Source organism: Macaca mulatta, chromosome 1 (assembly GCF_049350105.2).
Source record: "Macaca mulatta isolate MMU2019108-1 chromosome 1, T2T-MMU8v2.0, whole genome shotgun sequence".
Classification (NCBI taxonomy): domain Eukaryota; kingdom Metazoa; phylum Chordata; class Mammalia; order Primates; family Cercopithecidae; genus Macaca; species Macaca mulatta.
In genome coordinates, this window is record NC_133406.1 from 230,601,034 (window position 1) to 230,624,129 (window position 23,096).

Genomic DNA, 23,096 nt, shown 5'->3' on the forward strand with positions numbered 1-23,096 from the left:
CAGTGGCTCCAAACCACACAATTATAGTCTTAGAGTTCTGGAAGTCTAAAAGGGGTCAGCAGGGATGATTCCTTCTGGAGGCCCTAGGGGAAAACAAGTTTCCTCGCCTTTTCCAGCTTACAGAAGTTACCGATTGGCTCATGACTCCAAACCACTCCAACCTCTGCTTCCCCATCACATTCCATCTCTCCCTCTGACCCTCCTGATTCCCTCTTATGAAGACCTTTGCAATGACACTGGACCTACCCATATAAATCAGGATAATCTCCCCAGCTCAAGATCATGAACCTGATACCACAACTGCAAAGTTCCTTTAATCAACTTAGATAACATATTCACAGGTTGCGAGACCAGGATGTGGGCACCTTTGAGACACCATTATTCCACCTACCACATATGTACTGTAGAAACATGACGGTTATGTAGGGTTATGTATGGGAATGGATTCTGAGGATGCTTGATCAGCAAGAGAAGAAAATGCTGATATACTTCTATGTAGGGCTAAAATCACTGACATGATTATACCTACCAGAGACCCTGGATTCAGTATTATTCTGAGTTGGGAGACGTTCATATTGTGCAACCAACTAGTTGACCGAAACTTTGAATTGACAGTGACCTATACTGAATGAAGCTGTGTTGCCAAATATTCTTTGATCTAATTCAGAGGAAATGATTCAAAACTTAAAGAGCTTAGAAAATTAATTATTGGATTTACCATATGTGATTTGCTCAGATAATCCTCTTTCCAATACACATACACACATCCCAACTATGTCCTAGAAGATACTTCTTATATCACAGCATTGAAAAATACACACATGAGGTGAACATAAATGTCTCTGGAAAGCACAATAAAGGCTATCTGTTGCAAGCCAGGAGCAAAGGTTCTAGATAGTTCTATTGAAATGGACCCTCTAAAGCCAGTGGGAGTGATGGTATCCCAGGAGGTAATCCATCGGAGGATAAAGAAATAGATAAATCCACAATCACAGTTTGAAATTTTTATAAGCTTCTCCCAGTAATTGATATTATAAGCTGATAAAATCATTAGATATAAGGAAAACTTGAACAGAAAATTAACAAACTTGACCTAAATAATAAACGTGGAATACTGTAAAAACAACACAGATAGCAGTCTTTTCAGGTCTACTAATGTAAAAGGCTACACAGTAAGTCTCAATAAACTTCAAAACACACAAATCACATATATTATATTTTATATTTTATATATATAATATATTATGTTTTCTTACCATAATGGAATTTAGCTAGAAATCAATCAACAAAAGATACATAGACAAATACCCTAAGAACCTAGAATTTAAATAATATATTTTGAAATACCCCACAGGTTATATATGAAAAAACAAAAATTAGAAAACGTTTTGAACTGAGTAATAAGATATGATAAACCAAAAATGAGGGATGAAGCTAAGGTCACACTAAGAGGGAAACAAAATAGTCTTAAATACACACATAAGCAAAAGAGTTGAAAGGGATGATCTAAATATCCATCTTAAGAGGCAGCAGAAAGCAAATTAAAATGGGCTGGGTGCGATGGCTCAGGCCTGTAATCCCAGCAAGGCCTAGGCAGGCGATCACCTGAGGTCAGGAGTTCAAGACCAGCCTGACCAACATGGAGAAACCCTGTCTCTACTAAAAATACAAAACTAGCTGGGCGTGGTGGCACATGCCTGTAATCCCAGCTACTCAGGAGGCTGAGGCAGGAGAATCACTGGAACCCAGGAGGTGGAGGTTGCGGTGAGCCAAGATTGCACCACTGCACTCCAGCCTGGGCAACAAGCCTAGACAACAAGAGCGAAACTCCTCTCAAAAAATAAAATAAATAAATAAAAGCAGAAATAATAAGGATCCCACAGACATTAAAATGATAAAAGGACATTATGAACAACTTCATGCCAAAACATTTTCAAACTTTAGAAAAACTGACACAAGATGTAATGAAAATCTAAATAGTCCTATATATGTTAACGGACTTAAATCCATAATTAAAAACATCCCCACACAGAAAACTCTTAAGCCCTGACAGCTTCATCACTGAATATTTTCTGACATTTAAGGAAGAAACAACATAATTCTTATACAATCAACTTCCAGGGAACATAAAAAACAGGAGAATATTCTCCAGTCCTTCTTTTTCTTTTTTCTTTTGTTGATATGGAGTCTCACTCTCTTGCTCAGGCTGGAATGCAGTGGCTCGGTCTTGGCTCACTACAACCTCCGCCTCCCAGGTTCAAGCAATTTTCCTGCTACAGCCTCCCGAGTAGCTGGGATTACAGGCTTGCACCAACCATGCCCGACTAAGTTTTGTATTTTTAGTAGAGACAGGTTTTCACTATGTTGGCCAGGCTAGCCTCCAACTCCTGACCTCAGGTGATCCGTCTACCTTGGCCTCCCAAAGTGCTTGGGATTACAGGTGTAAGCCACTGCGCCCAGCCCCCAGTTTCTTCTATGAGGCAGCATAACCTTGATACCAAAATTTGAGATGCACTTAACAAGAAATGAAAATTATAGGTCAGGCTTTCTTTTGGACACATGCAAAAATCCTAAACAGAATATTAGCAAATTGTATATCCTATTAGATATAAAAACATTAATATAAAGTTAAGTTTACTTGAAGAGTGAAAGACTGGTTTAATAACAGAAAACCAACTGATATAATTCAACCATATTAACAGAATAGAGGAGAAAAAAGTCTGGTCTTCTCAATGGATATGGCAAAAGCATTTAATAAAATTCAAATAGTGCTAAGGAAATTAACTATTGAAATAAAAGGAAATTTTCTTAATCTGGTAACTGAGGATATATAGAAAGCTTTCCTCCACTAATTGAAACAAGATGGAAATTTCAAGGTTATTTCTATTCAACATTGTACTAAAAATTACAGCCCAGGCACTAAGGCATGAAAAAAAAAAGCATAAGAAATAAAATTGTCATCATTTATAGACATGATTATGTGTAGAAAGTAAATCATAAAGAATCTGCAGGGTAACATTAGAATTAATAAGTGATTTTAGGCCAGGTGTGATGGCTCACACCTGTAATTTCAGCACTTTGGGAGGCAGAGGTGTTCGGATCACCTGAGGTCAGGAATTTGAGACCAGCCTGACCAACATGGCGAAACTCCGTCTCTACAAAAAATACAAAAATTGGCCAGGCACGGTGGCTCACACCTGTAATCCTAGCACTTTGGGAGGCCAAGGTGGGTGGATCACCTGAGGTCAGCAGTTTGAGACCAGCCTGACCAATATGGTGAAACCCTGTCTCTACAAAAAATACAGAAAAATTAGCCAGGCATGGCAGTGTGCAGCTGTAGTCCCAGCTACTCACGAGGCTGAGACAGGAGAATTGCTTGAACCCAGGCAGCGGAGGTTGCTGTGAGCCGAGATCACGCCATTGGACTCTAGCCTGGACGGAGCAAGACTCTATCAAAAAAAAAAAAAAAAAAAAAATTGGGCGTGGTGGTGCACATCTGTAATCCCAGCTACTCGGAAGGCTGAAGCAGGAGAATTGCTTGAACCTGGGAGGCAGAGGTTGCAGAGAGCTGGGATCATACCACTGCACTCCAGCCTGGGCAACAGAGCGAGACTCCATCTCAGAAAAAAAAAAAAAAAGAATTAGTAAGTGATTTAAGCAAGGTAGATACAGAGATATAAATATGATTCAGTTTCTCTCAAAGTCAGACTACACAGGTTCTAGACCAAAAAGCAGAAGTGGTTTCATTATTATTTCAGATGACCTGCTCAAGAATATTTGCTTCTGTGTTCCTGTGACTTCTGTTTGTTGGTGTTAGTACACAGCAAAAAATGCTTAGAGTAAGAAACATAACAATGGTGTTAATGAATTGGAAATCTGAGGCTGCTATTTGGCCATTTTGGACTCCTCATGCCACAGAACAAGCCAAAAAGAGAATTACACGTGGGCAGGAGTAAATGATCTTGGTTATCAAGGGAAACCATGGTTACTTTTTCACAGTCCAGGGAAAAAGGGGTATGTCTGAAACCCAGGGGATCTTTTAAAGTTTTAAAGTTTAAAGTGCCTGCTGGTAATGTATGCCCAGCTGGAAAAGTTAATGGAAGTCTGTAGTAACCATAAACAGAGTGAAATACCCAGGGTTCAGGACTCTCAGAAATCAAGGTTTGGATCACTTCACCAGTTAAAGAACTCTGGACAACTGAGGAACGTGGATGTGGTGGTGGAGGCAGACAGAACACTATATAACATACATACCTCCCCCAACATTCAAAACTACTGTTCACAATGGAATTGCTTGCCCCTGACAAAAAAAATGGTAACTCAGGCAATCCCAGGACACGGCATCATGGCACATACCTATTGAGCTCCCGGATAGCCCGGAGTCTGCGGATATAGCGACGGCAACTAGGCAGAATAGACAGGTGGTGAGCATGCAGGGTGAGAAAGAAGCACTCCGTAGGGAATTTCGGCTCAGAAAATGGAGGCTGATCGCCATCTAGGAAAAATAACATCATTCCCTAAATAAAATCTATTACATGTCTCAATCAGAGAAAAAGCTCAATTCAGAAGAGAAATTACATTTGAATTTTTATGAAGTTTAAAGATACATTTATTTATTTATTTATTTATTTGAGCTGGAGTTTTGCTCTTGTCACCCAGGCAGAAGTGCAATGGCGCAATCTTGGCTTACTGCAAATTCTGCCTCCCAGGTTCAAGTGATTCTCCTGCCTCAGCCTCCCTAGTAGCTGGGATTACAGGCATGCACCACCACACCTGGCTACTTTTGCATTTTTAGGAGAGACGAGGTTTCACCACGTTGGCCAGCCTGGTCTCGAACTCCTGACCTCAGGTAATCCACCCTCCTTGGCCTCCCAAAGTGCTGGGATTATAGGTGTGAGCCACCATGCCTGGCCAGACGTTTAAGGATACTTTTGCAATTATAAACTTAAACAATGCTACAAGAAGAAGAGAATTCCTGTTAGCTCCATTCAAGGACCAGGTATTCTGTCCTACCTCGTTAAATGTGTATATAGATGTCCATCACAATCTTTTTTTTTTTTTTGAGAGAGGGTCTTACCCTGTCACCTAGGCTACAGTGCAGTGGTAAGATCACAGCTCACTGCAGCCTTGATTTCCCGGGCTCCGGTGATCCTCCTGCCTCAGTCTCCTGGGTGGCTGGGAACACAGGCGTGTGCCACCATGCCGGGCTAATTTTTTTCTTTGTAGAGATGGGGTTTCCCTATTTTGCCCAGACTGGTCTTGAACTCCTGGGCTCAAGCTATCCTCCCATCTCAGCCTCCAAAAGTTCTGGGATTATGGATGTGAGCCACCATTCCCAGCCCATCAACAATCTTTGGTGATGTTCCTTACTGATGTATTGTATAAAATCTCCATTTTTCAATACAATACAGAAATATTTAAATCTTGAAATGGTATTAAATTCTGTTAATAAACTACTGATTCCAGAGCCGTTTCCCTGCATATTTCCTTTTTCTAATTTTTTTCTATTATAAGTAATAGTACTACTGGGAGGATTTATGTAAATAAAATTATTCCTTTTTCCTCCAACTTTGGGAATATATCCTGAAAAGCAGAATTATTAAGAACAACAGTATTATAATTTTTTCTATGAATCACCAGAATTCACTTTAGATAGGTTAAATAAATTGGTGAAATGTCATCTACTTCTTTGAAAACTTACATTCTATTTCATTACTTTGGTTTCAGCTTGTTTATAGATATATTATGATAACTCATATGATAACTCAAATGTTTTTTCAATTTGTATCTTTTTTTTTTTTTTTTTTGAGACGGAGTCTCGCTCTGTCGCTCAGGCTAGAGTGCAGTAGCTCAATCTCTGCTCACTGCAAGCTCCGACTCCCAGGTTCACGCCATTCTCCTGCCTCAGCCTCCCAAGTAGCTGGGACTACAGGCACCCGCCACCATGCCTGGCTAATTTTTTAAAAAATATTTTTAGTAGAGACGGGGTTTCACCGTGTTAGCCAGGATGGTCTCGATCTCCTGACCTCATGATCCGCCCACCTCGGCCTCCCCAAAGTGCTGGGATTACAGGCATGAGCCACCGCGCCTCGCCTGTTTTTTTTTTTTTTTTTGAGACAGAGTCTCACTCTGTTGCCCAGGCTGGAGCGCAGTGGCATGATTGCGGCTCACTGCAACCTCCGCCTCCTAGGTTCAAACGATTCTCCTGCCTCAGCCTCCTGAGTAGCTGGGATTACAGAAGCGTACCACCACACCTCCTAATTTTTGTATCTTTAGTAGAGACATGGTTTCACCATGGTGGTCAGGCTGGTCATGAACTCCGGACCTCGTGATCTGCCCGCCTCAGCCTCCCAAAGTGCTCGGATTATAGGCGCGCACCACCATGCCCAGCTAACTTTGGTATTTTTAGTAAAGACGGGGTTTCACCATGTTGGTCAGGCTGGTCTTGAACTCCTGACCTTGTGATCTGCCTGCCTCGGCCTCCCAAAGTGCTGGGATTATAGGTATGAGCCACCACGCCTGGCCAACTATATTAATTTTTATTATGTTTCTCTATCTCATAAGTTCATTTTATGGTGAGGTGGTAACAACCTGTGAGGAATTACTAGCACGTAGGTAAGATAAAACACTAGCAGTGTTTTAATGACCGAGTCGTGAACACAGTACTCACAGAGTTCAGTCAGCCAGTCATTCACATCTTCCATCGTGGCATTCACACGCGTCTCATCATTTGGAAGAGTAATCCGACATCTTGGGTGAAAAATATACGTGGGATCAACTGTTTCTAACTTGATTTTTGTACTTAGCTGCTGCAGTACCCAAAGGAAATTCAGCATAAATCCATCTGTAGATACCAATCTATCATCTGTCTGTGAAAGATGAAAAGAAAAAGTATTTTTAAACATTAAAAAAAATATTTTTGAGATGGGGTCTCACTCTGTTGCCCAGGCTAGAGTGAAGGGGTGTGATTTTGGCTGCAACCTCTGCCTCCTAGGCTCAAGCAATCCTCCCACTTCAGCCTCCCAAGTAGCTGGGACCTAAAGTGATCCGCCTACCTCGGCCTCCCAAAGTGCTAGGATTACAGGGGTGAGCCACTGTGTCCAGCCAATAAAAAGTATTTAAAATAACAACATGAATAGAAATTTTGGCCTTTATAAGAAAGCAGACTGAACTTTCAAGCATAACTGTATCCTAAAGTCAATGAGAAGACATAAATATCATCACCACTGTCATTCCATTAATTCTGTATTAGCAGGTGCTACTTGTTGAATACCACCTATTATATAATTATTATTTATGCAAGAGGCATTTTATACATTTCTTTTTATTTTTTATTTTTTTGAGATGGAGTTCCGCTCTTGTTGCCCAGGCTAGAATGCAGTGGCGCGATCCCCACTTCCAGGTTCAAGCGATTCTCCTACCTCAGCCTCCCCAGAAGCTGGGATTACAGGTACCCGCCACCATGCCCGGCTGATTTTTTGTATTTTTAGTAGAGACGGGGTTTCACCATGTCAGCCAGGCTGGTCTCGAACTCCTGACCTCAGGTGATCCACCTGCCTCGGCCTCCCAAAGTGCTCGATTACAGGCATGAGCCACCACGCCCAGCCATTTTCTACATTCTTTTACTGAACCATCACAATAATTCTTACAGGTCAGTAATACTGCTGTTAACATTTTATACAGGAGGAAATAAAGACTCAGAGACCCTGAAGTGATTTGCCTGAGCCTCAAAATTAGTAAGTAGAAACACAATAAATATTTCTTTCTTTTTTTTTTTGAGACAGGGTTTTACTCTGTTGCCCGGGCTGTAGTACAGTGGTGCAAACATAGCTCACTACAGCCTCAACCTCCTGGGCTTAAGCAATCTTCCCACTTTAGCCTCCTGAATAACTGGGTCTACAGGTGTATGCCACTACACTGAGCTAAATTTTTTATTTTTTTTGTAGAGACAGGGTCTCCCTATGTTGCCCAGGCTGATCTCGACCTCCTTGGCTCAAGTGATCCTCTCGCCTCAGCCTCCCAAGTAGCTGAAACTGTGGGTATGCGCCAGCCACCATGCCCAGATAATTTCTGTATTTTTTGTAGAGATGGGGTCTCATTATGTTGCCAGGGCTGGTCTCAAATGACTGGGCTCAAGCGATCCTCCCACCTCGGCCTCCCAAGTGCTGAGATTACAGGCCTGAGCCACCATGCCCGGCCTCTTTCTCCTCTTTATTTCCCTCAAGAGCATCAAAACAAGTAGTTCCACTTGTTATCATGTGACATTGTTTCTCTAGGTGACAGCATCAGCACACTCTTGCATTAACAATATAACAATGTAACTTGATTACTTCTGTTAAGAAAAAAATAATAATACAACAATGATAAGAATGATAGTTAATACTGGTTGAGTGATCACTGTGTACCGGGCACCATCCTAACAGCTTTATATATAATAAACCCAGTACTAGTAGTACCCCCACTTAGCAGATGAGGAAACGGAGGCACAGAGGAGTAACTGTCTAAGTTAGTACATGGTGGAACCACGATCAGAAACCACCAGATCTATGCTCTTCTCTCTACGTTTTTTGCTTCTGAGTATACGTGTCACGTCATTCATTCATTATTTATTACTAATCAAGGAAGGATGCCCTTTTCTCCTCTGGCAAAGCAGCCATAGCCACTGGCCTGTCTCACCTGGACCGAAGCACTCACGCCCTTGCAGCTGCCTCCTTGGGTCTGTTCCTGGCTGCCCTCTTCTGCTTTGGTCCATCTACATGCAGCTTTTGTGATTTCCCTGCTAAGAACCCTCCCATGATAGTTCTGATCATGTAAACCCAACCCGATGGAGCCCTGCCTACCCACTAACTCCAGGACCTGCCATTCCCTCCTGTTCACTCTTCTCCAGCCACAAAAGCCTGCATGCTGGGCTTGTACCAAAGCTGCTTCGTTTCTACCTTGGACAGCTCTTTTCTCAGCCACTGCAACGGCTGGCTCCTTCCTATGAAACAAACCTCACCTCCTCAGGGAGGCCTTTCCTGCCACCCAATCACAAATCACCTTCAGACCTTCCTTCTGGTAACTAAGTTCTTCTCATGTCATTTACTTTGCTCTGTTTTCTTCATTGATTATACAACTGTCTAAAATCATGTATTTATATGTGTACTTGTTTACCCTGTGGAACACGGGCTCCACAAAAGCAGGAAGCTTGTCTACCTTGTTCAATACTGTACCCCCATTCCTAGAACAGTGCCTGGTAGGTGCTGACTAAATCTGGGTCAGATGAATGAATTTGACGAACAGTGAAAAGCAGTGTGTAGAAATCCTACCTGCATCTGTGCTTTCTTCATATTGGCATTGACGACAGCCGCCATGTAACTGAGAGCAGCCTCACGGGTTTCGCCATTTAACAAAATACTATGCAGAATCTTAAAAAGCTCTTGCTGAAATTTATTTTTAAAAAGAAGAAATAAATTACAACTATTTTGCACACGATTCCTTTTTGACTTCATGAACAGCTAGCCTACTTCCCATGTTCTCTCCTCTCCCACTTCTACTCATTTCAGACAATCCTGAGTGAAAGAAGAATATAAGAAACATCCATATTCACCTATGTCAAGGTAATCTGCATGAAAGCAGAATATGGAGTGGGGGAGGTAGGCAGTTACAGTTTTTTTTTTTTTTGAGACAGAGTCTAGCTCTGTTGCCAGGCTGGAGTGCAGTGGTGCAATCTCGGCTCACTGCAACCTGCGCCTCCCAGGTTCAAGCGATTCTCCTGCCTCAGCCTCCCGAGTAGCTGGGACTACAGGCACGTGCCACCACGCCCAGCTAATTTTTTTTTTTTTTTTTGAGACAGAGTTTTGCTCTTATTGGCCAGACTACAGTGCAGTGGCACGTCTTGGCTCACTGCAACCTCCGCCTTCCGGTTTCAAGCGATTCTCCTGCCTCAGCCTCCCAAGTTGCTGGGATTACAGGCGCCTGTCACCAGCCCAGCTAATTTTTTTTTTGTATTTTAGTAAAGATGGGGTTTCACCATGTTGGTAAGGCTGGTCTTGAACTGCTGACCTTGTGATCCACCTACCTCGGTCAATTTTTGTATTTTTAGTAGTGACGAAGTTTCATCATATTGGCCATGATGGTCTCTACCTCCTGACCTCGAGATCCGCCCACCTCGGCCTCCCAAAGTGTTGGGATTATAGGCCTGAGCCCACGAACCCGGCCAGCAGTTACAGTTTTAATAAAATAGCCTTTGTTACTTCCTTCCCATGATCAAAATTACCTTAGATACCCAAGCCTGTAACTTCTTTGCCTTTTTTCTTTCTTTGAGATGGAGTCTTGCTGTCGCCCAGGCTGATATGCAGTGGCATGATCTCGGCTCACTGCAACCCCTACCTCCTGGGTTCAAGCGATCATTGTGCCTCAGCCTCCCGAGTAGCTGGGGAGCTGGGATTACAGGCACGTGCTGCCACACCTGGCTAATTTTTGTATTGTTAGTAGAGACGGGTTTCGTCATGTTGGCCAGGCTGGTCTCAAACTCCTGACCTCAGGTGATCCACCCACCTCAGCCTCCCAAAGGGATTACAGGTGTGAGCCATCACACCCGGTCCTTCTCTGCCTTTAAGTTTGAGAACTGAAGACATATTAATCAGGATTTGGGATAAGCAAGTCAGTGAAGGTGTGTGCAAACTAACAACTCTTGCTCACCCTCACAGTGTAAATGCCTAAGGACCAGCTGGAGAAGGAGCCGGGCCACTAAGCTCAGGACCAGCTCCCAGTGACGCTACATACAAAGGCAGCATACTGCTGTTGTTACAACCTGTTATTCAAGACACAGGTTACTTACTTATAGTTTATCTTTTTTATGTAAGATTGAATTGGCTTTTGTTAGCCGTTTGTCTACTGGGCATCGTCCAGTCTACAAAATAAAAGCTCCCTATCTGGAGTTCATCTTTGCTACTTCCTCTGGGTTTGTTTTCTGAACGCTTACCCTTCCGAGCTCTAAGTAATGCTGCAATGATTGGCTAACCACACGAGTGTTTTCCAGGGTAATGGCAGGCCCTGAGAAGTATTTTTCAACCACTTTAACCTGGAAAGAGAAGGAAAAATGCAATCAACATATAATGTACATTTGGGAAAGAATCTGAATAGAAGGGCGGCAAAGTGCAAGTAGCCACTATACTTACATCATCTTCTGCAAAGACTGAGAAGCTGAAGAAAGCCCCCAAGTAAGAGAGTCTCTGCAGCTCCCGCCCACAGCCAGGACTTAAGGATTTCGGCAACCACAACGGCAAAGAAGCAACCTAGGCAGAAGACGGAAGAGGCCAGTCAGGCACTCAACAGGCCGATGAAGTAAAAATGTAATGAAAACCCTCCAGCTCCTCTATATTTTCACAAGATATTATTATGTTTCAGCCAGGCACGGTGGCTCACGCCTGTAATCCCAGCACTTTGGGAGGCCAGTGAGAGTGGGAGTGGGTCACCTGAGGTCAGGAGTCCGAGACAACCCTGGCCAATATGGAGAAACCTCGTCTCTACTAAAAATACAAAAATTAGCGGGGCATGGTGGTGTGCGCCTGTAATCCCAGCTACTAGGGAGGCTGAGGCAAGAGAACTGCTTGAACCCAGGAGGCAGAGGTTGCAGTGAGCTAAGATTGCGCCACTGCGCTACTCCAGCCTGGGTGACAGAGTGAGACTCTGTCTCAAAAAAAAAAAAAAAAAAAAAAAAAAGAATTTTAAAGTTGCAGGATACTATTTGATGAAGTTCAAATGAACTCTTCTTACTTATACCACCAAAGGACTCAAATAACTTTTCCATAGCACTTGTTAGTTTAGTTGTACAATATTTGTCCAGGAAAAAAACAGGCCCGGTGCAGTGGCTCATGCTTGTAACCCAATAATTTGGGAGGCCGAGGCAGGGGGGATCACCTGAGGTCAGTAGTTCGAGACCAGCCTGGCCAACATGGTAAAACCCCATCTCTACTAAAAATACAAAAAAATTAGCCTGGCATGGTGATGCGTGCCTGTATTCCCAACTACTTGGGAGGCTGAGGCACGAGACTCACTTGAACCCAGGAGGCGGAGGCTGCAGTGGGCCAAGATCGCACCATTGCACTCCATCCAGCCTGGGTGATAGAGCAAGATTCTTGGGGGAAAAAACGGGAAAAAAATCATAGAAACGAACACTGTAATGCAGGAAATAACGTGTCTAACAACAGTGTAACAGTTGAGAGCCTCCCAGACACGTTACCTCCGCCTACACCTAAATGTCCTTCAAGAGAAGTTTTCCAGGTCATCTCACTGGAGGAATGCCTTCTGGGTTACGATATATTCACTGAAAACGTGCAAGCCCATCAGGTGAGTGCTTACCAAATTGCACACAGGGTGTGTCTTTCCAAACTTGGTTTCACAGAGCTCACCTAGTGCCTAGAAATAAGATCAGAGTCATTTAAATGCATTTCATCTTAAACTGACTGTCATTTGTAGCATCAAGAAACAGCTTTAACTGCTGCTATAAATGCATTCCCTCTAAAATGGCAGCAGCTTTACTACTTTTTCTGATTAATAAACTAATACACATGCAATGTGAAAAACTGGAAATAAAACAGAAATATAAAATGAAACTCAAAATTACTCAAGCTTTACCCTCAAAGATAACCTCTATTGATATTTTGAGCAACAGTTTTCCAGATATATTTTTGTGTACTGTATCTATCTATATATGTTTATACAAAAAAAAGTTTTTCCACTTCATATCTTTCCATGTCAAAAATATTTATTTCATAAACTTTAGATGGCTCCTCTTGCCAGTGTTAAACATGACTATAAATAATTACAATTTAGTAAGCTATCACATTCAAAACATATTTAAAAGCATAACTTGGTTTCAAGATGTCTAGTACTTTTAAGAATTCCAACACTTTCCTTCAGAGCTCCAACCATCCTAACATTAGAGAACTACAAAAAACACTAAAAACACTTTTTAGGGACATAAACATAATTTAACAGACCCACGGTAACTCAATCAAATGTTATTTTAAACAGTTAATTTCCTCTGTGATTCGGACACAGCTCTAGAAGTTGCTACATGAGCTGAAGAGTCCATTTAGGCACTGACACAACGTTGAGATGCCTCTGAGGTTCAGGCAGCCGACTCAGAAGGAAGCATTCTCACTGCCTAGGGCAGGAGTTCACAAACCTGGCTGCATATTAGGATCACATGGGAAGCCTTTGGAAACCCCAATGCCATGCCACACCGCTGGTGAATTAAATCACGAGGTCTGAGGCGGGGAGCCAGGCAGAAACACCTTTAAAGATCCCCAGCTGATTCCAAGGTATGGCACAGCAGCATCCACTGACCTAGAGAATGATCACAATTATTTCTGATTTTAGCTTCAACAGTCTTCCTCTTCCTGCCTCTCATTATCGTACCCTCTCACTCATTGCACCCTCGTTATTATACAAGCATCAATAATGGCACAAAATGAAATCATTGTCTACCACAATGGAGGCCTCTGTCTTTTGACCAAAAGGACATTTTGTTGATATCAGATGCTAAAAGCTCCTCACTGAAACATCAAGCTAATTCACACCACAACCCAAAAGCCAACAATCCCATGAAGGAACATCTACATAATACAGTGATAATTAGTGTTCACTAAAACATTTCATCACTGAACTCAAACAATCAGATTATTTCACTTCCTTTTACCTGCCTAAGGCAGAACAACACATAAAGATTCAAAGAATTTTATCAGGGGCCCTAATAACACGTACGATAGAAAGAGCTCTGGCATAAATCCACTTAAAATTATTTTTTAAAGTAGGAATTCTGGTTTCACCTTCTAAATTCCCAGCATTCTTGTAGCATTTTAGTGTCATGATAGGTTTGAATTTTTTAAATAGATAAATGCACCCTTTGTGCACAGCTCTGTTTTAACATTTATCACAGTATCTGTTCAACTGTTGTGCTGTAGCTCTTATTTTCGCAGATTATAAGTGTCTTGAGGAGAGGGACCTTGTCTTCCTAGCTGCTGTATCCCCAGTGTCTAGCACAGAACAGATCGTCAGTAATGAATTCATGGTATAATGGAATCCAATCAGTGGAATGAGTAAAAGAAATAAATACAGTAAGAAAACAACCATGGTCTCAATTTACATAAGACTTAATTTATACACAGAATAAGTGAATTTCATTTTGATATTTTTTCCTTTATACTTCTGCAATGAAAATATTCAGTAATACTTCAAAATATTTTTCTCTCAAAATTTCAAATAAGCAAATTCAGAACAGAAAAGAGCTTCTAATTTTCATTCTAGTTTCAGCATTTTGACAACATTCAAGACTCCCCATGGGAATCTAGCTGAAGCTTCTGTCCACTACGTATGCCTGCTGTAAGTGCCTTAAAGAGCTAAGCAGATTTCTGCTTCCCAAGTAAAGCCTGCAGAGAAGTGTATGACCTTAGGAAACGGCGGGGGGGAGGAGGGGGTTGAACAAGAGAGCTACCCTAAGAGTTTCTGCACAAAGTAAACACATAAAGATAAAATTGTATTCATTTTCTTAGTATGTACAGCTTTGCCTTTTTTATTTGCATTTTTAATAGTTTTTGTTTTTAAGTAACAAAATTTCATCCCAACTATGGTATGCTCATTGCTAGGAGACAGTTATCTTTTTCATAAGCTATACAAAGTACATTGTAATAAGTGCATCACTAACTCCTGTCTAGGACTTGGATAGGTGGAAGATGTACCAGGCTGCTAACTGTCTTCACTGATGCATCTCACTGCACACCAAACACTCTGCATGGCCAACACAGTGATTTCATGTTTTAAATTTGAAAACAAGGTTGATCTCATGGACCTGAAAGAAAAGTATATGTCAAAATAATCTGAAAGAAAAACATCTATTGAATGAGTTAAAGAAAAAGAACAAATTTTTACCATGAGGGGGTATTTAAAGTAGTCACTATCGAGGGAGCACTCTTTGGCAGCAAGAGCCAGGCCTTGTAAAATGGGGATAAATATCTATAAGAAAAAAAACAAAATCAGAAATATAAGTTTAAGAGAATCTAAGAATGGGAAGTATGTCAAATAAGGTGCTAGAACTGAGTGTCCAGGCAATTTCATTCCTTCCCCAGGGAAAAGCTTTTTTGCATATAAAAGTCTAGAATTCAGCCAGAGTGTTGACCTGTTCTTTGACAAGGCTAACCATAAAGTAATACAGCTGAATTCTCCAGAAGTAAGAGGATTTTGGTGAACTCTGATACTCTGATAGGACCCCCATAATTCAACAAAACCCATACATTTGGAGCCTGTTGAAGGACTCTCCAGGGGTCGTTGCTCTACTCAATTAAATTCTGCATATCTCAGCAACTAATATGTTCTCATATCTATCTATCTATCTATCTATCTATCTATCTATCTATCTATCTATCTATCTTTTTTTTTTGAGACAGAGTCTCGCTCTGTTGCCCAGACTGGAGTGCAATGGTGCAGTCTCGGCTCACTGCAACCTCTGCCTCTGGGGTTCAAGTGATTCTCCTGCCTCAGCCTCCCGAGCAGCTGGGATTACAGGTGCCTGCCACCACACCCGCCTAATTTTTGCATTTTTAGTAGAGACAGGGTTTCACTTTGTTGGCCACGCTGGTTTTGAACTCCTGACCTCGTGATCCACCCGCCTCAGCCTCCCAAAGTGCTGGGATTACAGGCGGGAGCTACCACACCCGGCCCTCTATCAGTAATTTTTAAAAGCCTTTCCCCATTTATTTTGAGGAAAACAAGATAAACAGGCCAACAACGAATATTATTATTACATTAAACTTAATTAAGTTAGAGCAAAGAGCTAGTTGGTGAAGGTTGAAACTGACAAAGAAAGCTTTAGTTAGAAAGCCTTACCTCCACATATAGTGTAATTAATACATTAACCTGCTATTGGCACTTAAAGGAACTCAAATCTGCTTTTATACATTTAGGATTAATACTGGGTAACACCATGCAAGATTTACTCAGTCTAGCTCATCTTCAAATTTCACAATGCACTCAGTGATCAACACATTTAGTAAGCTGGTTGGAATTCATGGCTAATAACATTAAATAGAAAATGTTGTAAACAGCAGCTGACAATCTGAATGCCAACAAGTTGTAATAGGAGTATACTATGTAGCCACCAGAAAACTTGAAAAATTCCCTTTGGTACTAATTTCATTCCATGATTCTGAGCACCTTAATAGTTTAAAAGAGCACAGTACAAAAAACAGGTGCCCTGGATGACAAAGAGTCTGTGGAGTGTTGTGAGATATCAACACAGCTCTGGAAGAGATCATACTATGGTTTTTGTAATTCCAACAACCAGGGTAGAAGTAACTCGCTCTCATAAGCCAGATAAAAATGGAGAAGTAACACTCAGGTGTGTCATTGGGGAATGCCAACATTGTAATCAAGAAGAAAAGACAGGGCCGGGCGCGGTGGCTCAAGCCTGTAATCCCAGCACTTTGGGAGGCCGAGACGGGCAGATCACGAGGTCAGGAGATCGAGACCATCCTGGCTAACACGGTGAAACCCCGTTTCTACTAAAAAATACAAAAAAAAAAAAAAAAAAAAAGAAGAAAAGACAAACAGAAGTTCCAGAATCACCAAAAATTAGCTTCATAATTGGTCATCCTGAAAAATCTCCAAAATTTTTTTCAAGAAGGCTACAAGTAAAATATAATTATACTTTCTTGTATAGTTATCTTTTTGTACAATTAGGGCTTCATTTACAATAGGCAAAATAGCCGGGCGCGGTGGCTCAAGCCTGTAATCCCAGCGCTTTGGGAGGCCGACGCGGACGGATCACGAGGTCAGGAGATCGAGACCATCCTGGCTAACACTGTGAAACCCCGTCTCTACTAAAAAATACAAAAAAACTAGCCGGGCGAGGTGGCGGGCGCCTGTAGTCCCAGCTACTCGGGAGGCTGAGGCAGGAGAATGGCGTGAACCTGGGAGGCAGAGCTTGCAGTGAGCCGAGATTGCGCCACTGCACTCCAGCCTGGGCGACAGAGCGAGACTCCGTCTCAAAAAAAAAACAAAAACAAAAACAAATACAATAGGCAAAATATTACTATGCATAATCTTTTTCTTTTTTTTTTTTTTCAGACAGTTTCACTCTGTTGTACAGGCTGGAGTGCAGTGGCATGATCTCGACTAAATGTAGCCTCCACCACTCGGGTTCAAGAGATTCTCCCGCCTCAGCCTCTCAAGTAGCTGGGACTACAGGCATGCACTACTGTGCCCGGCTAATTTTTTGTATTTTGAGTAGAGACGGGGTTTTGCCATGTTGCATCAGCCTGGTCTCGAACTCCTGAGCTCAGGCGATCCACCTGCCTCGGCCTCCCAAAGTGCTAGGATTATAGGCGTGAGCCACCATGCCTGGCCTGACCCAGATATTATAAATAATTCTTTAATTTTCAAATGAATACTTCCCAGCACTGATTTTAAAATACTGTTAAGTGTCCACCTCCAGTCCTAAATTCGAGCGGCTGTTTATCTGTGAATATTTCTCAAATATTAAAAGGAGGTAGATATTTCAGTCAAAGATTTAATAATTCACATTTGCCACACTTTTAAGACAAAATGGTAAGTTGCTGTTTTTCAGTTCAACAGCTCGATCCCAGTTATTTCCTTTCTAGATAAAACACATGGTAGCACATAAGAAAAGACAAAGAGTATTCAACACTGAGTCGCTGAAAAGTCAGCAGAAATCTGGGATTAAAAATAAACAGGTCTGGGCCAGGCGCTGTGGCTCACACTTGTAATCCCAGCACTTTGGGAGGCGAAGATGGGTGGATCACTTGAGGCCAAGAGTTCAAGACCAGCCTGGCCAACATGACAAAATCCCGTCTCTACTAAAAATACAAAAATTAGCCAGGTATGGTGGTATACACCTGTAATCCCAGCTACTTGGGAGGCTGAGGCAGGAGAATCACTCGAACCCAGGAGGCGGAGGTTGCAGTGAGCTGAAACTGTGCTGCTGTACTCCAGCCTGGGTAACAGAGAAAGACTCTGCCTCAAAATTAATTAATTAATTAATTAAACAGGTCTGTGGTGGTCATATAACACTGTGAACGTAGTAAATGTCACTGAATTGTACACTTCAAAATGGTGGTTTGAGACCGGGTGTGCTGGCTCACACCTGTAATCCCAGCACTTTGGGAGGCTGAGGCGGACAGATCACCTGACATCAGGAATTCGAGACCAGTCTGGCCAACATGGTGAAACCCCCTCTCTACTAAAAATACAAAAAACTAGCCAGATGTGGTGGCAGGCGCCTGTAATCCCAGCTACTCAGGAGGCTGAGGCAGGAGAATCGCTTGAACCCGGGAGGCGGAGGTTGCGGTGAGCCGAGATCGCGCCATTGCACTCCAACCTGGGCAACAAGAGCAAAACTCCGTCTCAAAAAAAAAAAGGTGGTTTGATGTTATATGAATTTCACCTAAATTTCAAAAATGTGGGACTTCTCTGCCCAAAGCTGGTGATGAGGAAACAACCAAACGAAACACACACAGAGGTCATTTCCTCTTGTGTAAGTCTGTTTAGAATAAAGTAGGCTCAATATACCCCTGTCAGCTGGTCACTGGGCTGATTTTATATAGAGAGAACGACTCGATTCCTCAAATGGTATCTTCTTGAATAGGAAAAGTATTCTAATTACTACCTATTACCTCTCTAATGTAGTGCATCACTTAAACCTTCCAAGACAGTAACTTTTTTTTTTTTTTTTTTTGAGACAGAGTCTTGCTCTGTCGCCCAGGCTGGAAAGCAGTGGCGTAATCTTGGCTCACTGTAAGCTCGTCTCCTGGGTTCAAGCAATTCTCCCACCTCAGCCTCCCAAGTAGCTGGGATTATAGGAGCCTGTCACCATGCCCAGCTAATTTTTGCATTTTTAGTAGGGACAGGGTTTCACCACATTGGTCAGGTTGGTCTCGAACTCCTGACCTCAGGCGATCCACCCGCCTCAGCCTCCCAAAGTGCTGGGATTACAGGCATGAGCCACCGTGCCTGGTTGACAGTGATTTATTTTCCTTAGAGTTCACTTATCCTTCTAGAGAAGAAAAGGTCACTATGCTGCCATTCATATTTCCATTAGTCAGTAAGATTATCATTTAAGATAAACAGTCAGTGAATTCCAGACAGAGTACATAACACTAACTGGAATTTTTATTCTTGGATCCTGGCTGCTTCTTTTACAAATATTTTGAAGCCTGCTGAAAACACAATTCTCAAGAATTCAAAGGTTTTAAAATTAACCGTTATAAATAATCTAAGGTATAAAACAGAGTGAAAGGAATCATACCAATTATAGCTATTGCCTCTGTTATTCTCTGTAGTCACAAAAAAGGAAGTGATGATACAGCAAACTGTAAGAAAATTTGATAGAAACCCTTTCATCAGGGAAAAAACTTGTGTGAAAGCTGCTAAGGCAAAGGGCTTATTTTCCCAAACAGGTCCTTCCAACAGTAATGTTAACGACAAAGTTTCACCTCGGAAGAAACCTTCAAGACTACGCACACAGCTTTATTTTTAAGCACTACATATCCGCATTTTCACTTGGCTTTACACAATGAGATACCAAAACAATGTATAAACACCAAATGAAACAATTAGGAAGATATGAGACATCTTTCCTAGTGGGAAGAAGACAAAAAGATTCTATATGGCATGCAGGCTGCCAATGAGCTAATATGGTCACTAAGTTATAAATCTTACAAACTCAGAGAATGAATTTTTGACACTACTTATCTGGCAGATGCACATCATGCCTTATGCTGTCTCTGGGTATTCTTGTTTCAAAAGCTCTTTGAAATCAGGAACGGGGCCTTATATATTTTTTTCATATTGCCCGAAGCATCTAGCGTAGACCTTGTTTAAAAGATAGATGTTTGACTCATTTGTTGAAATGGGCACATGATTTGAAAAATGCAGCTGTCAATCTGATTTCCTCAAAAGAATATTGGGTAGGCCTTCTCTCTAAGCAAGTAACACATGGATGTGCGAATTCAGGCAAGAATTTTCAATGTATGGTGTATTCAGAAATTAGCCTCGGCATAGAGGCTCTCAGGCTAAAATTTGCAAGAGCAAACTCATACGACCGTACCTGCTTGAACACTTCTTCATCCTGGTGAGTGGTTCTCACCAGTTCCTGAATGAAGCCATATGGGAGATTCCTACACAGCATATACGGCACTAGGAAGGACGGCTGCTGCAAGGACCTGTGGACCCATGAACATTAGGGACGGTGATGAAGTCAACTCACTACAGAGGCACGTGAAATGTCATGTCAGCAACAACTGCCCAGTCAAAAGTCAAACTTCACATCTCCCACATATTCTGCAAAATAGTTTCAGGCAAAAGCTAACCCTTCTTACCAATAGTAATCACTTTTTGGTCTTTTTCATGAGAAACTATGGGAAGTTTCAAAGAATTCATCTTTTCCTACACAGAGCCCTTTAAAAATGAAGCACTGAGAAAAGGAAGCATGGCCAGGCACAGTGGCTCATGCCTGCAATCCCAGCACTTTGGGAGGCCGAGGTGGGAGAATCACTTGAGGCCCAGAGTTAAAGACCAGTCTGGGCAACATAGGAAGACTCTGTCTCTACAAAAAATGAAAATATCAACTGAACAAGATGGTGTGTGCCTGGAGTCCTGGCTACTTGGAAGGCTGAGGCAGGAGGACTGCTTGAGCCCAGGAGTTTGAGGTTATAGTGAGCACTCCAGTCTAGGCAACAGAGTGAGATCCTGTCTCTTAAAAAAATAATAATAATAAAAATAAATAAATAAAAAATAAGTATTATATGTTTTGTTGTTATTGTTGTTTGTTTTTTTTAAGAGACAGAGTCTCGCTCTGCTGCCCAGGCTGCAGTGCAGTGGCGTGATCTCGGCTCACTGCAACCTCCACCTCCCAGGTTCAAGCGATTCTTCTGCCTCAGCCTCCTGAGTAGCTGCTACAGGTGCCCGCCACCACACCCAGCTGATTTTTGTATTTTTAGTAGAGAAGGGGTTTCACTGTGTTCGTCCCAAACTCCTGACCTCAGGTGATCACCTGCCTCGGCCTCCCAAAGTGCTGGGATTACAGGTATGAGCCCCCACACCTGGCCGCATTATATGTTTCTTTTACTTCTTTATGCCTCATCTAAATTGGGGGAAAAAAAGATTAGTAGTGGCTGAGGACTTATTAATTTTAATCAAGGAACATTTTTTAAAGTTTTGGTACATGTATATAATTTTCCCTCTTTTTGAAAAGTTTCAAAAATATATGGTTGTGGTATACAAAATAACATTAAGAACAGCTAGTATAAATAAAATGTAACGTTATGTTTGTGAACTTTTATTTTATTTATTTATTATTATTATTATTTTTTGAGACAGTCTTGCTCTGTCACCCAGGCTGGAGTTAAGTGGCATAATCTCGGCTCACTGCAACCTCCACCTCCCAGGTTCAAGTGATTCTCATGCCTCAGCCTCCCCAGTAGTTGGGATTACAGGTGCGTGCCACCATGCCCAGATAATTTTTTGTATTTTTAGTAGAGACAGGGTTTCATCATGTTGCCTAGGCCGGTCCTGAAGTCCTGAGCTCAGGCAATCTGTCTGCCTCAGCCTCCCAAAGTGCTAGGATTATAGGCATGAGCCTGGACTGTAAACTTTTCTTTTTTTTTTTTTTTAATTTTTATTTTGTGAGACAGAGTTCTGCTCTATCACTCAGGCTGCAGTGCAGCGGCACGATCTCGGCTTACTGCAACCTCTACCTTCTGGGTTCAAATGATTCTCTGGCCTCAGCCTCCCAGGTAGCTGGGATTACAGGCATGCACCACAACGCCCAGCTAAGGTTTTTGTATTTTTAGTAGAGACTGAATTTCACCATGTTGGCCAGGCCAGTCTCAAACTCCTGATCTCAGGTGATCCGCCGGCCTTGGCCTCCCAAAGTGCTGGGATCACAGGCGTGAGTCACCACACCTGGCCAAAACTTTTAAATGTAAACTTTTTCCTTTAGATTTTTTTTATATAAAAGAAATGAAATATACATCCTTTTTAAAAACTTGCTACCTTTAGAAGACTGAGAGACAAAGAAAAAAAAATTTAAAAAACAAAATAAAAACAAAAAATTTGCAACCTTTATAGAATCCTCAGAAACAATGTAGCACTTCGGTTGATTCCTAAACTATCCAATCCATTACTATCCTTTATCACTCAATAACAGAAATTGACCAGTTATACATGGAAGGTGATGATCCACACATTTATCAAATACTTCCACCACCAACTTCAGGCAGTTGCTGTACAGTCAGTTACTAATTTTCTGCCTTGCTTGTCCACATATTTCAACAATGGTCTATTTCAAAAAGCAGGCAGAATTCTTAAAACATAACTCATTTCTTTTTAAAATATACTTTGTACTACTTTAGAAGATGAGGAAAAAAGGAGCGTTTATTTTCATGGTATTTTAGAGAAGGAAAGGGATCTTCATTTTACAGGTGAGGAAGGGAGTTATCCAAGGTGGTGCAAGAATGGCCGGAGAGCCTGATGTCCGCTGATGGCTAGGGCCTTCTGCCAGCTAATGTCAAGCACGTCACGGGTCTTCATACCTGGGCTGTGTTAGGGAGCCTTGTAGTACTAAAGCAGTATGGGATATGCACTGTGAGCGGATGTTGCTCAGAAGCTGGCTGACTGCTGGCTGGCTGCACATCTGAAAATGAAAGGTGGAAGTGAGGACAACAAGAAACAAACAATACAATTTCATGCTGTTAAAAACAAGAGTTAAAAGGGAGGGACCATCAGTAAACAGCATGCTTTCCTCTTCCTTTATTCTTAGTGAACGAACTATAGTAACTGTGCCTTCCAAGTATACTGCCTCTGCAGAAATTGATGTCAGAGAAGAAAGAAGTGTAAGTTTGAGGTGATCAAATTTATACTTAAGAAGCTTGGAGGCCGGGCGCGGTGTCTCACACCTGTAATTCCAGCACTTTGGGAGGCCAAGGCGAGCAGATCACTTGATGTCAGAAGTTTAAGACTAGCCTGGGCCAGGCGCGGTGGCTCACGCCTGTAATCCCGGCACTTTGAGAGGCCGAGACAGGCAGATCACAAGGTCA

At 42.0% G+C, this 23,096-nt stretch overlaps 1 protein-coding gene and 1 long non-coding RNA gene across 7 annotated transcripts in view; both read right to left on the reverse strand.

The window, feature by feature from the left end:
* Positions 1 to 23,096, reverse strand: part of UBE4B (ubiquitination factor E4B) — a 146,767-nt gene that overhangs the window by 42,475 nt on the left and 81,196 nt on the right. For all 6 annotated transcript variants that reach the window (XM_077974778.1, XM_077974760.1, XM_077974774.1 and 3 more), the window contains 9 exons: positions 22,593 to 22,693; positions 20,108 to 20,222; positions 14,917 to 15,000; positions 12,346 to 12,402; positions 11,163 to 11,279; positions 10,967 to 11,065; positions 9,309 to 9,422; positions 6,671 to 6,869; positions 4,357 to 4,495 (listed from right to left, as the gene is read on the reverse strand). In XM_077974778.1, coding sequence (XP_077830904.1) covers positions 4,357 to 4,495; positions 6,671 to 6,869; positions 9,309 to 9,422; positions 10,967 to 11,065; positions 11,163 to 11,279; positions 12,346 to 12,402; positions 14,917 to 15,000; positions 20,108 to 20,222; positions 22,593 to 22,693 — 1,025 coding nt within the window. The remainder of the gene's footprint in view (positions 1 to 4,356; positions 4,496 to 6,670; positions 6,870 to 9,308; positions 9,423 to 10,966; positions 11,066 to 11,162; positions 11,280 to 12,345; positions 12,403 to 14,916; positions 15,001 to 20,107; positions 20,223 to 22,592; positions 22,694 to 23,096) is intronic.
* LOC144336506 (uncharacterized) lies at positions 2,159 to 3,618 on the reverse strand. The gene is made up of 2 exons (XR_013408363.1): positions 2,546 to 3,618; positions 2,159 to 2,373 (listed from the first exon to the last, which is right to left on the reverse strand). It is a non-coding gene; the product is annotated as an uncharacterized LOC144336506 (long non-coding RNA).